General features: G+C 41.6%; 1 protein-coding gene across 7 annotated transcripts; it reads left to right on the top strand.

The window, feature by feature from the left end:
* The first annotated feature begins 3,302 nt into the window (after positions 1-3,302).
* cep70 (centrosomal protein 70) lies at positions 3,303-12,789 on the top strand. Of its 7 annotated transcripts, none has more exons than XM_047577120.1 (17): positions 3,303-3,408; positions 4,234-4,254; positions 5,156-5,255; positions 5,417-5,540; positions 7,503-7,683; positions 7,765-7,940; positions 8,071-8,130; positions 9,467-9,566; positions 9,640-9,728; positions 9,820-9,897; positions 11,144-11,231; positions 11,318-11,470; positions 11,549-11,701; positions 11,833-12,001; positions 12,121-12,229; positions 12,314-12,393; positions 12,640-12,789. In XM_047577120.1, the coding sequence occupies exons 2-17, from the start codon at positions 4,246-4,248 to the stop codon at positions 12,720-12,722; spliced, it is 1,752 nt and encodes a 583-aa protein (XP_047433076.1). In that variant the 5' UTR covers positions 3,303-3,408; positions 4,234-4,245; the 3' UTR covers positions 12,723-12,789. The 7 variants fall into 7 exon arrangements, with proteins under 7 accessions (XP_047433076.1, XP_047433075.1, XP_047433077.1 ...); XM_047577119.1 differs by having other exon boundaries at positions 3,303-3,428; XM_047577121.1 differs by lacking the exon at positions 3,303-3,408 and adding an exon at positions 3,704-3,723.

The following is a 12,789-nucleotide window of genomic DNA, read 5'->3' as shown; positions in this document are numbered from 1 at the left end:
AAAAATCCCAGTGGATACCTTTTAGTACGAAAACATTAAGGGACACCAAGTCAAGTTTAGACTTCAGGGTCAACAGACATGATGGGTGCCTCCTCTTTAGCTGATTTAATGCCACAACATAAGTTTTCACGCAGAGAGACATTTCCACGTGGCTGCTAAGGCAGTGCTATAGCAGAACTGGTGGAGATGGTGTTTTTTTACGCTAGAAAACTAACATATGATGCTGCAAAGAACAGAAAGCACAAATGCCCTGAAATCTTCTATTCCCCACTGTGTGCTGGATTATTTGAACACCTGCTGTGATCTGCATGAGGCAGACCTCAGATCTTGTTGTTGTTGTTTTTTTTTTCTTTTAGTAGTAGTAGCACTTTTAGTAGTGCTTAAATAGTTTGGGTTTGAGATGCTGAAGCACCGCTCCCTCGCTCCATCCATTACAGTTAAAACCATCAGCGGTTATTTTGTACAATTAAAAACAGAAATTCCAGTTACATGCACACATGGGTTTCACAGTATATATGACAGTAGCTGCTATTTTTCTAAGCTTTTAGTCTAGATAACTAGCTAGCATAAGGCTAGCATAAGGCTTGGTTAACTTCAAACTTCATTCATTTATAAAGTAGTGTTGAGTGTTTTTGAGATCAAGGTTCACATTAATGATGTTTATTTTTATTTTTATTTTTCTATATAAAATCTTAACAAACGTCAAAGAGAGACATTGACATTTACCTGACATAATAGGGAGAAATTAGTTGACAATCAGTTCTTCCTTTTAATCGTCTGCTCCGATAACTTTCTCCGTTTTTGTTCACTGGGGAAACGGTGGAGTTTCTACCATACAACTCTGTTTGGCTTCACTTTAGAGGCGCTGTTCCATCATCCATCTTTATACAGTCTATTGTTATCAGTGTAGAGGATCCAGTAACGTTGATTTAAGTCTGGCATGTAACACTAACCCTCAACAGTGTCATGACAGTGTTGCATAAAGACACAGGAAACAGCAGCCAAGCAAACTACTAACCTGTAAAGAATCCCACATGACTTGATACGTTGAACCTTTGTACCTCTGAAAACATAGGGTTAAATTTGAAGTTACCTCTACCATCTCCAAATCCTGCTTCATTACACAAGTCTCTGGTCTAATGTATCCCTAATGGTTAACCGATTTCTACATTTAGTCAGTGACAAATACCATACCTGTATAGAATCAAACACTGCATTCCCAACACTGTATTTTGAAACGAATGGTTATGAAATGGAGCAGTGAAAGAGCTCCAGCTAGCATGAAGGTGATGTAATTGCTTGCTATAAATCATACAGCACGGGACAATGGGACCCCATTCGTGCCCAAAATTTCCATTTTAATTTTCTGCTCAGTGGAGTTCATATCTAGGGTGACGACCTTTCCTCTCTGGATGTATGAAAACTAGACTCTCTCTTGGATGAGGAGCCGGGTAAGCATGTGTTACACATTTCTCATCCAGTCAAGAGAAATGTCAGACAGCATGTAAGCTGTTATTTATTTTTTATTTTTTTAGATTCAATAAAGTTCATTCAATATGTCGCAGCCTCTGGTTTTACTTGCTCGGAGAAGTCGGAGGTGGACCACTCATTCACATGAGTCTCCAGCCAATAGAAGGATAACCAGATCAAGATGGATTCCTCCAGCTACAGCTAAATTTGACATTAACAGTCTTGCGGTTCCAATCAGGTCGCTAACACTAAAGCATTGGTTAAAAATATTAAAGAAACCCAACACCTGGATGACTGCGAATCTTCATAGAAGTTGATGTACACTGATCACAGGCGAAGTGAATAACATTCACCATCTTGTGACAAACACAGGAGCTAGGAACAACTCAAATAACATGAAAAACAGCACAACGTGTCCCTCAACCCATAGGACCCAAAGGCCCCACTGACACCATTCTGTTGCCAGACCCCACAGCAGACCCCAATGCTTTCTCTCTTCCAACCTATATCTTCTTAATCCTGTCTCCTCTGCAATGCAAGATGTCACCGTGCCCTGTGTTGCAGAGGAGCCAAGCTCATCTGGGTTAACTCCAGGGGTTCAGGCATTCAGTCCTTCAACTATATGATAATTTCCAAAAGCAGGGCCACGGATAACAGCAGAATCTCTGAGTAATTCCAGCGAGCAAGCATTGATGGAGTTTTAGAGAGGAAGAAAGGGGAGAGAGAGTCTGCCAAGAAAACACTGAAAGCCAATGCTGAGGATTCTGAAAGCTCAGACAATGAAATCCGTGTCTGCACGGAGCCATTTGGCAGCTCAAAAGACAAAAGAAGTGTGGGTAAAACGTGCCCAGTAAAGTCTCTCGACCCATCGAGCCTGCACTCCTGGGTTACCAACATACACTTGTCACCGCTGTGAGTCTGATAAGAACACAGACATGAACACGATGTACACACAAATTATTTTATATAACAGCTTGCGAACTGTGGTTAAAAATTCAAATAGCTGAATAGTATTTGGGGTAAGCTTAAACATGCATATTATACATATTCAGTAACATGTACAGTATATCCAGTCAATGTTTCTTTAGTTGTTGCTAACAACTTTAGACTGTAATATATATATATATATATATATACATATGACAGAAGCTGAAGCAAGTACAGCTCCCCTTGGTGGCTGGCTGCAGTGTAGATCATAACCTCCACCCTCTCTATGTTAGTGGATGGGAGTTGGGCTAAATTAAATCACAAAGACACACCTTAAATATGGTTTCTATCATTTTAGGTACTTAATGTAATACTGGTGCATACTCAGGTGTCATTTTTTTCTTTTGTTTTAGTTAGTTATTTGATGTCATCTTAGGGAAATGGGGACATGCCCGTATTTTTATACAATCCATGCTTACGACCTACACAATGTTCACCTTGAGTTTTTATTTTATGTTGTTTGTCACTGACAAATAGCCTAGTCTACTCTTACGTACTTGTTTGTTGTTGTTGCCCTTGTTCGTAGCTGTTGTCTATTTCTGTGTAACAAGATTGGATTTTCTTATAATGCAGTTAATGGCCTCTTCTACCCTCTTTTGTTTGTCAGGTTCTGAATGAATTAGAAATTTGCTCCACTGCACACAAATATAAAGTCAGTAGGAGACGGCGCACTTGTTAAAAACACAAATTCGTTTGTTGGCAGAATTTTATTGCTAATTTAATCTTCTATAATAGAGTACTTTAACTGCCATCTTGTGGCCACATGTGCTTACTACAAGTACAGATGCAAAATAGCGTTCTGTAAGCCGATTGGCTAAAGAGCCAAATAGTTTATTCTCATTGGCTTGCTACAGTGTCGTCACCGCGCACTTGTTTGAATGGCGGAAGAGGCATAATCTCCTCTGCAGCGTCGAAAAACTTGTCGGCTGGAAACGGCAACGTCTGTAACTGGTAACTTTAGCAGATAAAGCGTACGTTTCTCAGTAATTCACAGTCCGCTAAGGATAACATAGGATATTCCCGGTAGTAACGGCACGCTGTTAGCTGTAGCAGCTAACTTGTTAGTGTTAACTCAGCCACCGTATGTAGCCCTCAGGTATAAATTATGTCACAGTGAAAAGCTCTTTTTTAAACACTGTTTTCTCTCAAATAAGCTCCGAGGTTAATGCGAACGACACGCTGGGTCACCAACATCTAGTTTTCCAATTGTCATAGACCTTTTGTGGATAAACGGGATGTTAAGTTTCGCTTGTCCACGTCGTCTCTGTAAGTTTGAAGAGAATATGATGCGAAAGCCCATCCAGAATAATGTGCCGACACTGTGTTTAATGTAGTAGCAGACCTGTCACAATGAATGCACGACACAAATATAACAAAGAACCCACACTGATAATTGTTTTCCCGAAGCTTGACGTTTGACTTCAAACGGTCGCTTTTTAATGACGTCACCAACTGAGAATTAGTGCCGTTAAAATTATACGGTGACGCTATAAAGGCAAAGAAATGTGGTCTCCGATACAGCTGAAAAAGAAACATTAAAGCAAAAGTTTAACAATTCAGTTATTACACGCAGTTATTATAGTTAATTGTCTACCCTGTGAATTTAGTTAAACCACTAGAAGATTACTAATTGGTATTACATGTTTGCATTTGTAGGTTGTTACCACACTGGCAGGCCACCGTTTTAGAAATACTAGATTTGTTTTAAAAATGATTTTAAAATTCTTCCGGGCTCTAATGTTGTGCTCTTTATTTTTTTGTTTTATTTACTTACAGTTCGATGAAAATATGGACCTGGTAAGTTAAATTAAACCCTCCTTCCCTGATAAAGACAAAAGTGTCTGTTTCTATTTTTAATTTAATTTAATTTTTTTTTAGAACTTAGCGGTGCTTTCTGCTATCATATTTGGCAAAATAATTATTGACGTGTCCAAGGCTCTAATAATAAGCTTCCCTTTATTTTTGTTGCAACGTTTTGTGTTCTTTTCTCGTTGTCTAGAGAATAAACTGCAGCTTTTTTTCGTCGTCCCTGTTGTCACTTTGTTCAAGATTTGTCCAAGAACAATCCACTTTGCATTTATTTAGATTTTTGTGTTTTTAAAAGGGTTAAAAGTCAGAAAATAATCAAACTTTTGGTATTTATGATTAGTACTGCAGTGAATTGAAAGATTTATGTAAAAAAAAATTGTCAATATATGCTATTTTTAGGGCGTTTTTCAAGAGGACAGTTTTGTCCCTTAATGGTAACAACACAATTTAAAATCAGGTATGAGGGTTAACAAAGCTACAGTCTTATGCTCGTCGCAGTGCACACAGGCGTGCGTTTGAAGGGGAGGGGGCCTGTCACAGAGATGGTGGATGCGTGGATCGTCTTTCAGTCATTGCTGAGCTGCAGTAGTGGAAGATCCTGCCAGTCAAGGTAGTGGGGAGGGCTACGGAAACACGATCACTCGTCGATTTCGACACGAGCCACAAGTTTAGAGCTAGAGTGCTAGGTTTATGTGGAGTGTAAGACTTTTTTTTTCTAGATTGAATATGAACACAGAGACCCCCCGTTTTTTTCAATCGAGAAATAGGACATATGTTTATCTGTGGACCTATGGGCTGTTTAAGGTAGAGCTAAAACATCTTATGTGTATAGTAAATTGACATTTTAACCGGAAACCGCTGTAATGCGCTGTTTGTACTTGTGCTGCAGCAGGAGCAGGCTGAGTGGGAGGACGTGAACAAGCTTCTGCAGCATCATGGTTTTAAACCAGTGTTTTTTGCGGATCCTGTTGAGAATGAGAACCTTTCAAGTAAGAGCCGAAAGATGTTAATATGCCGAAAGAAATTGCAACATTTTCAAAATCTAAATACATTTGATTATTATTATTTTTTTTTTTTTCATGTGAATGTGAATGCTTTGTTTAGAAGACAGTGTAAACTGTCCTCATAATTGATGTCTCTTTGTCTTTAGATCTGGTCCTGCTGGACAAAAAGTCAGCTGTTGAAGTGAGGACAACTCTGAGGACAATGCTGACAGACTCGGAGAGGAGACAGTCTCTCATCCAGGAGCTTGTTAAGTCCAACAACCAACTTAAGTAAGTTCAACAGTGAAAGCCGTAGAATGTTTTTACCCCAACAGAAAAATATTATACTGTCCTTCTGGACCGTTTTTTTTTTTTTTAGCATATTTTACGTTAAGTGCCATCAAGTTAAAAATGTCAACACCAGGCCATGTCTTAAAAATGTCAGCAGTGTAAAGGTTCTTTTGGAGTACTGCGTGACCTAGACTCCTCTACGTATCAACAGCGGTTTGAGCCATTTATATTTGTGCGCTTGTGACAATGCCACCCAAATGCTAGTCGGCGCTGCATCTGTTTTGCCACTTGGGTCAATTTTTGCTTCTGCTTCCTGCTTCACTCTCAACAATAGCAAAAAGCTGCAATTTTGGCAAAAATGATGGATACAAAAATTGCATAGATGGAGAAGTAGCCGGACACACTCAAGCGGAAAGATGCTACTACCAAGCGGACCGATCACAGCTCTTGCGGTCTGCGTTGCTGCAGTCATAGTCACATTTCTGGGAAGGTGAACGTCAGCCATAATGCTAGGGTCTGTGGAGGGTCTGCTTATGCTCTACGCTATCACCCTATGCTATTGCCGTAGCTATGGTGTCAAATTGACGCAGACGTCTGAACTGCCTGTAAAGGTTTAGACTGGCACACCTCCTTCACTCTGGTGCTCAGTGGCGTCCCCCAAGGTTATGTGCATAGCCCACTTCTGTTCAGCCTGTAAACCCATGACTACATCCCCGGACGTGGATAAAACTCTAGTCGGAAGTTTATGACTTCCAGCTAGACATCACAGGTTGGATTACAAATGGTGAGAGTAATTTACTGCTCAGTGCCAACAAAAATAGGCTGTGGTGGAGCAGTTTAGTGAACAGTTTAACAGTCTTGGGCATTGCATTCATCATCTTGAGTCAGATCTTCCTTTTGTCTTAAGAAGTGACGAATCAAAATACAAGAAAAACTTACACCATGACAGTCAGTCAAGTCCAAACCCTCAAGCGAAACATCAGTTTGCTGTAACACAATTACAAGGATATTGATTTGTGTCTTTTATTCATATGTTAAATTCACACAAAGATTCTTAAGGTTTGTTAAATTCACTGCTGTACATGTACCAGTAGATGTCCAAACAATGATGACATAATATTTAAAGATTTTTTTTTTTTTGTCAGTAACATTGAAGAAACCGTAATTCTATCTATCTAAACATTCAATCCATAACCATAACAAATCCACTCATTATATTGTCATCGCCATTTTGGCAGTGAAAAACATCGTTCTGCAGGAATGTATGAAACAATGCAGAGTAAAGTCAAACCAGGATGGCCAGCTGGTGGTCTCTTCCTCGTGTTCGTATCATGTCAGTATGTGGCTAGTGAATAATGCATACGCAGTGTTGCATGGACCACCTGTCCATCTGTCACCCAACCTCATCAGCATTAGATGAGTATCACACATGGATACACCCCCCTGGGAACTCACAGATCAGTGCAGGTATGAGGCGTAAACCCGAGGCTAGGTTGCGGAGTGTTGGGATCGAAAGACTTTGACTGCAGCTATAATTTCGTTCGTTTTGAAAGAGAAGAAGGCATCTGACAAACTTAAGGCTCTTTCAGAGGGGCCGAGACACTGACTCGTAACTGCTAAGCAGAAATGTTGCCCGACACGAGTCATAAAAATGTCATACGAATATGTCCGAACCTCCACCATTCCTCGATGCGTTCCACCTTTATTGATCCGAAACAATCGCCGCTCTCGCGGTCTGAGTTGCGTTTAGGTCCAATCTGGGCGATCCAATCGCTTAAAAAAGAGGGGTGTGAAAACCCACAGGATGCATTGAGATCACATTTTAGAGATCCGATATCTGACCACATTTGGAGATGATCTGAGTGGCATGTGTCGGCATTCCTTTCGTAGTGTGAACGCAATGCATCCTAGGGGCGAACCGAGGTAACCGCTAACAACGTTTGCATGTTGCCTGCTCTTTAGAGGGGAGATTCAGGAGCACATGAGTCGAGCTGCTCACCAGTCCAACAGGGTCGTGGAGCTGGAGGGGTTGCTGGATGAGGTGAAGACCAGAGTCCAAGACCTGGAGGACCGCTGCCTGGGGAAGGCTGTCCACCAGAACGGCCACGTACAGCAACTAGAGCAGGAAAAAAAAGAAGCGCAGGTTTGCCATCCGAGTACAGATGCAGAGTACGCAGCAAAACAGCATGACGCACATGGCACCTCCACTGTTTTGTCTTTTCAGAAACACTGTCAGGTCCTGGAGCAGCAGCTGTCTAAATGGAAGGCGGAAGCAGCTGAGCTTCAGAAGAAACTCTACTTTGCAGTCAAAGAGGAAGAGCAACGAGCAGCTCGGCAAAGTCAGACTTTCCAGATCATCTGCAAGAAAGCGAGCCAGCCGAGCTCTCCTGCAGATCGGGAGTAAGAGCTACAGCAAAAAAAAAAAAAAAACATATGCTAAACTGCGGTTACACTTTTTTGTTGTTAACGACAATTAAAAAGTGAATCTACCGTCATATAAACGTGTGTAACGTTGATATTCTGTGTGCAGGGTGCTGGATGTGATTGACTTCTACGACACTAAAATGAGTCAGCTACTGGATGAGCTAAGGTAACACGTGTTCATATGATGCCAAAAAATAACAGTGCTATTTCGTGAGGCATTTAAAAAAAAAAAAAATAGTTTACAGATGAACAGCAGGAACTTAAACTACATTGACAATTAATTGCATTCCAACACAATGAAATGTACATAAGGCGGCGAGTGGTGAACATGTGCAACTCTCGTACTCTGAAGATGTGCATCCAACAGTTGTGTTGAGCTGCATTTCAACATGGTTAGTGGAAATGCTCCATTAATCCACTTAAAACCAAGTCAAAACTGTGGAAAAAAAGGTGGAGCGTGACCGAAACTGATCCAGACAGCAGCCTGCGAGGGCATACACCCATCGTTCAAAGCGCCCACGCCCTTATTGATACATAACTTGATTTCATTTACACAGACGAGTTATGTAATAATTAGAGTTGCCATGAATCAGGGCAAATATTCTTGAGTTGATGCAAAAACACACAAGTATTTATTAATACTAATATAACACAACCTTGTCCATAATGAAGCGCCATTTTAAATTTTTTAAATTTTTTTTAAAAAAAAATTTAAATTATTTGCACATAACCAAAGCTAACACGGACACGTCTGTGTTACGTTTTCAATAACAAGTGGAACTGGCAAATTAAGGGAACACGGTGTTTCTCTTTGACAATAGAAAATATAACTTCTTCTTTTCTCTTCAGCCGCGTGACACGTTCCTCTAAAATAAAAGGCATTATTAACATTCGTGGCCACTTCATTTAATAGCATCAGGAGTGAGAGCAAAATTTGTAAAGTCATTTTCTGCCCAAGACTGTTCCTTGAAGTCCTCAAATATTACTAAAAGCGAGGTAATGTCTGTTAAGCATGTGGAAATGATGAAAGCCAATGGAGAGACATCTGATTTGGATACGAGACATGACTGCGTCTTTCCTCAAGTGTTTGTCTTTGACACCAACTTTGCCATTGGTTCACACGGGGAACACAGGGTGTACACTCGGAGCAGTGGGCCGCCACCCTCGCCACCTTTGTCCAAGGAGCAGTTTGGGTGTCGGATATCTGTATGAGTAACTGTTTGGATTCCTTTTGGATTACTTGCGTCAAACATCTGCGATTGTGTGCCACGACACGGCTTCTCAGAAAACCAGATCTGGCAGCGTGAATAAATCCAGCCAAGTACCTTTTGAAGCATGTTTCTAGCACCGAGACACTTAAGAATCAGAATAAAAGAAAAAGGTGTACCATAGTGAGTTCTCCTGTTTTCAATGGTAAAAAAAAAAGTCCTGAATAATAAAGGACATTAGATCAGACAAGAAGCTAGTTCTGGTTGAGCTATGGCTGTCTGTTTTGGTCCCAGGTCTGCCAAAGGAGAATCTGAAGGATCGAAAGCGTCGGATCGAACAAGAACTAAAAAGACGTCCAACTCCGTCACCTCATATTTCAAAACCATTCTCAAGGTAATTCACGAAATGTTTTCGTTTCTAAATGGACGTTTCTCAAAGCAATGAGTAAAATGTAATTTCTTCCCAGGCATATCAGGAGCAGCAAAAGGAAAGCAGAGCCGAGGTAGAAGAGCTAAAGAATGAAGTTGAGAGCTTGAAGCAAGAGTTGGAAAAAAGGTGTGAGCGATTTCTCTCTTTTTTTTCTATTTTTTCATTCACCTGCAACACATCACATCAGCATTAACGCCCACCGCGTTTCTGCGCGTAGGCCGACTCTCAAAGAAGTGAAGTTCTACAAACACAAACTGCGACGCTTGGAGGGATTGAACAAGCACAGTAACGCGAGGTAGGAACAGTTCTGAGCTCTGAACTGCCTCTTTCAGAGCTGTGGCCCTGTGCTCACCTCACTACAACGCAACAACCACACGCAAAAAGTGATGTTGGCGCAACAGTCCGACTAAACATGCTGTAAATGAAACTGTTAAAAAACCTTTGACTATGAGTGGACAGTCTGTAATCCCACAATACGTCATATGGCTAATTAGCCATATATTGTTATTATTATTATTGATGTACTTTAAAAAAAAAAAGTCCTCTGCCTTAATTTACTGATGCGCCATTTATATGGCCGCGTCAGTTTGACATTGTTGCTACGTAGGGTCCTGCGTATGGTCTGGTGTACATCTTCCTGCTTAGAGTTAAATAAATCATTTAATTAGTACTATTAAAGTCTCCTGACCTTAAAGTGAACAACCTAATCAAATCACTGTTGTAGTAGAACTTGAGCTTATACTATGGGATTTATCCAACCATTTTTATTCAACGTCCCCAATGTTTAGGAACTCAAATTATATTTTTTTTTACCACCACGTATCTCAAGCCTCTTGCCCGCAGTTTCCTTCACAAACCGAAATGCGTGTTCAGTACGGCTGAGATCAGGTTCCTGATTTGCAAACTGTAGAATACTCTACTACTTTACCCTGAAAGACTGGATCGTTGTCCATCTGTGCTCTGACAGGCACTTGTTTCACAACTCATTTTTCAAGTAAATAACCTGTGATCAGGGTACCACAGGTTTCTGTCAAAAGTTCTAGGAACTTCTCAAGGGTTAATGTCTGAAGGTCAAAGTTCCCTACAGCACTCTGACCTCAAAAAGTAGTAAAAAGAGTCCAAAAAAACTTAAGTTGTGGAATCTTGTGGGCTTGCTCAGGCTACTATTAATCAAACAACTTTTTTGTAGTTTGGGGTTTTAAAAAACTTACCTTGACCATCACAAATGTTGAGCGCTGCAACCCTAACTATTTAAGTTCTTGAAGCTTCAGAATCCACCACTGTGTAGCCAGGAGGTGTTTGGTTGTACATCTGCCTCGCCATAACTTTTTGACACTCTAGTCCTTCGGCTAGAAAGACAATTAGTAGCTCCTTAAAAGTTCTTGGTTCTGGAGGAAATTACGCGCAGTGGAAATGTACTTTAGCTTCCACTTAAGAGAGCCCTAGCTAAGAAGCTCCAGCTTAAAGCTCAAGAGATAACTTCCAGCTGTTGTCTTAAATAGAAGTACATCACTTACATCCAGAACCAACCATCTTTACAGATTGCCGAAAGAAGACTATGCAACTGAGAATAGTAAGAACACCGGCGACCGTGGCAGAGAGGCCAGTCTGTGCGCCCGCTATCGTCACGTAAGTGTGATTCCTAGCTGAGAATCTCGCCCTTCAGCCCTTGTCGTTTTCCGAAACCTGTTTTTTTTCCCCGCGCTTTCTTCCAGCTGTTGACTGAGATCAATGTAGTTGTGAGCAATACCAACGCTCCTTTACGACTGCACAGACAAAAACCCTCCGCTGTTGCTTTGGAGCCGACTGATTTCCAGACTCTCCTCCCTGCTCTGGAGGCGTGGGCCCAGCAGCTCCGTCTACTGAAGGTAGACGCTGAAAACCTCGACTTCGTCCAGCCATAAGGGTTATGGATGTTCGGATTTCTTACTTGTGCTCGTGTTCAGGATCTTCAGCGCAGTTTGAATGTACTGTCCGCCCGGCTGATGCCCTGGCAGCCGCCTGGTGGCGACTGTAATTTTGGCGAAGCAGTGAAGGTGGAGGACATCATGTTGCTGGTGGACACCATGCTGGAAAACACAGCGACCGACGACGAAAAGGTACAGCTTCGCTCAAGCTTACTCATACACAAGTGGTACGTCTCACGGGTTGAAATAAGTGAACGGGTCCATGACTCCAGTGTGAAACTGTAGAACGAAAAACCGTTTTTCTGCGTTGTTCGTCCCCCTAGTCGCTCAGGAGCCCCACGCGGTACACTCTGGGCTCCATGGTGTCTCATTTCCAGAAGCTGTTTGACGTCGCCTCACTTAGCGGAGTCTACCCTCGTATGAACGAGGTCTACACCCGCCTGGGAGAGATGACCAACGCCATGAGGAACCTCCGAGACGTCCTTGACCTAGGTAACCCGCGGTGCTCGCCTACACTTCACACGTCCCATTCACAAGTTTTGCGTATTTCTACATCCGTTTAAGGAGGAATTAAATCACGGTATACCTCTGAAAATGTTATTTTGCATTAGACAACAGAGTCTCTCCTGCTGAGGTGGTAAACCACGTGGCTAGGCTGGTCTCCTCAACTCAACACACTGCCGGATTTCATAATCTGCTAGGAGACGCCGACATCGACAGGTTCACATACACAGAACGTTCACATATTGTCTGAATACAGTAAACCAGACACCTAATTAAAGAGTTTTTCTGCTCTTTTCTTAGCATCATCACCAAAATGAAGCAGCACGAGGAGTTCTTCCCTACTTTCCATGCCCTCATAACAGAAATCTTACAGACTCTAGGTAAATGTGACACCTCTGTCTTATTCCTTCCTTTACTTCATTTTCACTTTTTGTGTGTAAACTGTCTTTTTCTGTTTTAATTACGTCTTACAGAAATAACTACATTACATGTTGAAAAGTTCACCTTTAAAGTCATTTATGAACGTGCCTGACTCTCGACAAGCAATTGACTTTGAGGTGGAGCGTTAGCAGTGGTTGATGCTAACACAGAAGGGAATCGTTCTGATCCTGCACTTTGTGTTGCAGGGGTCAGTCACCTGGACGACATCCTCCCTGCCCTAAGGTCTTTGACGTCGAGAGCACAGTCGCCTGTTTCTATACCTCTGTGAGTGTTGTGTTTTTGCTGATTGTGAAATGTGTCTTTTGTTTGAAATAAAATGTCTGAATGAGTCACCA

This window comes from Mugil cephalus, chromosome 23 (assembly GCF_022458985.1).
Source record: "Mugil cephalus isolate CIBA_MC_2020 chromosome 23, CIBA_Mcephalus_1.1, whole genome shotgun sequence".
NCBI lineage: Eukaryota > Metazoa > Chordata > Actinopteri > Mugiliformes > Mugilidae > Mugil > Mugil cephalus.
The sequence above is the reverse complement of the archived record's forward strand: the minus strand, read 5'-3'. Positions and strand labels throughout refer to the sequence as shown.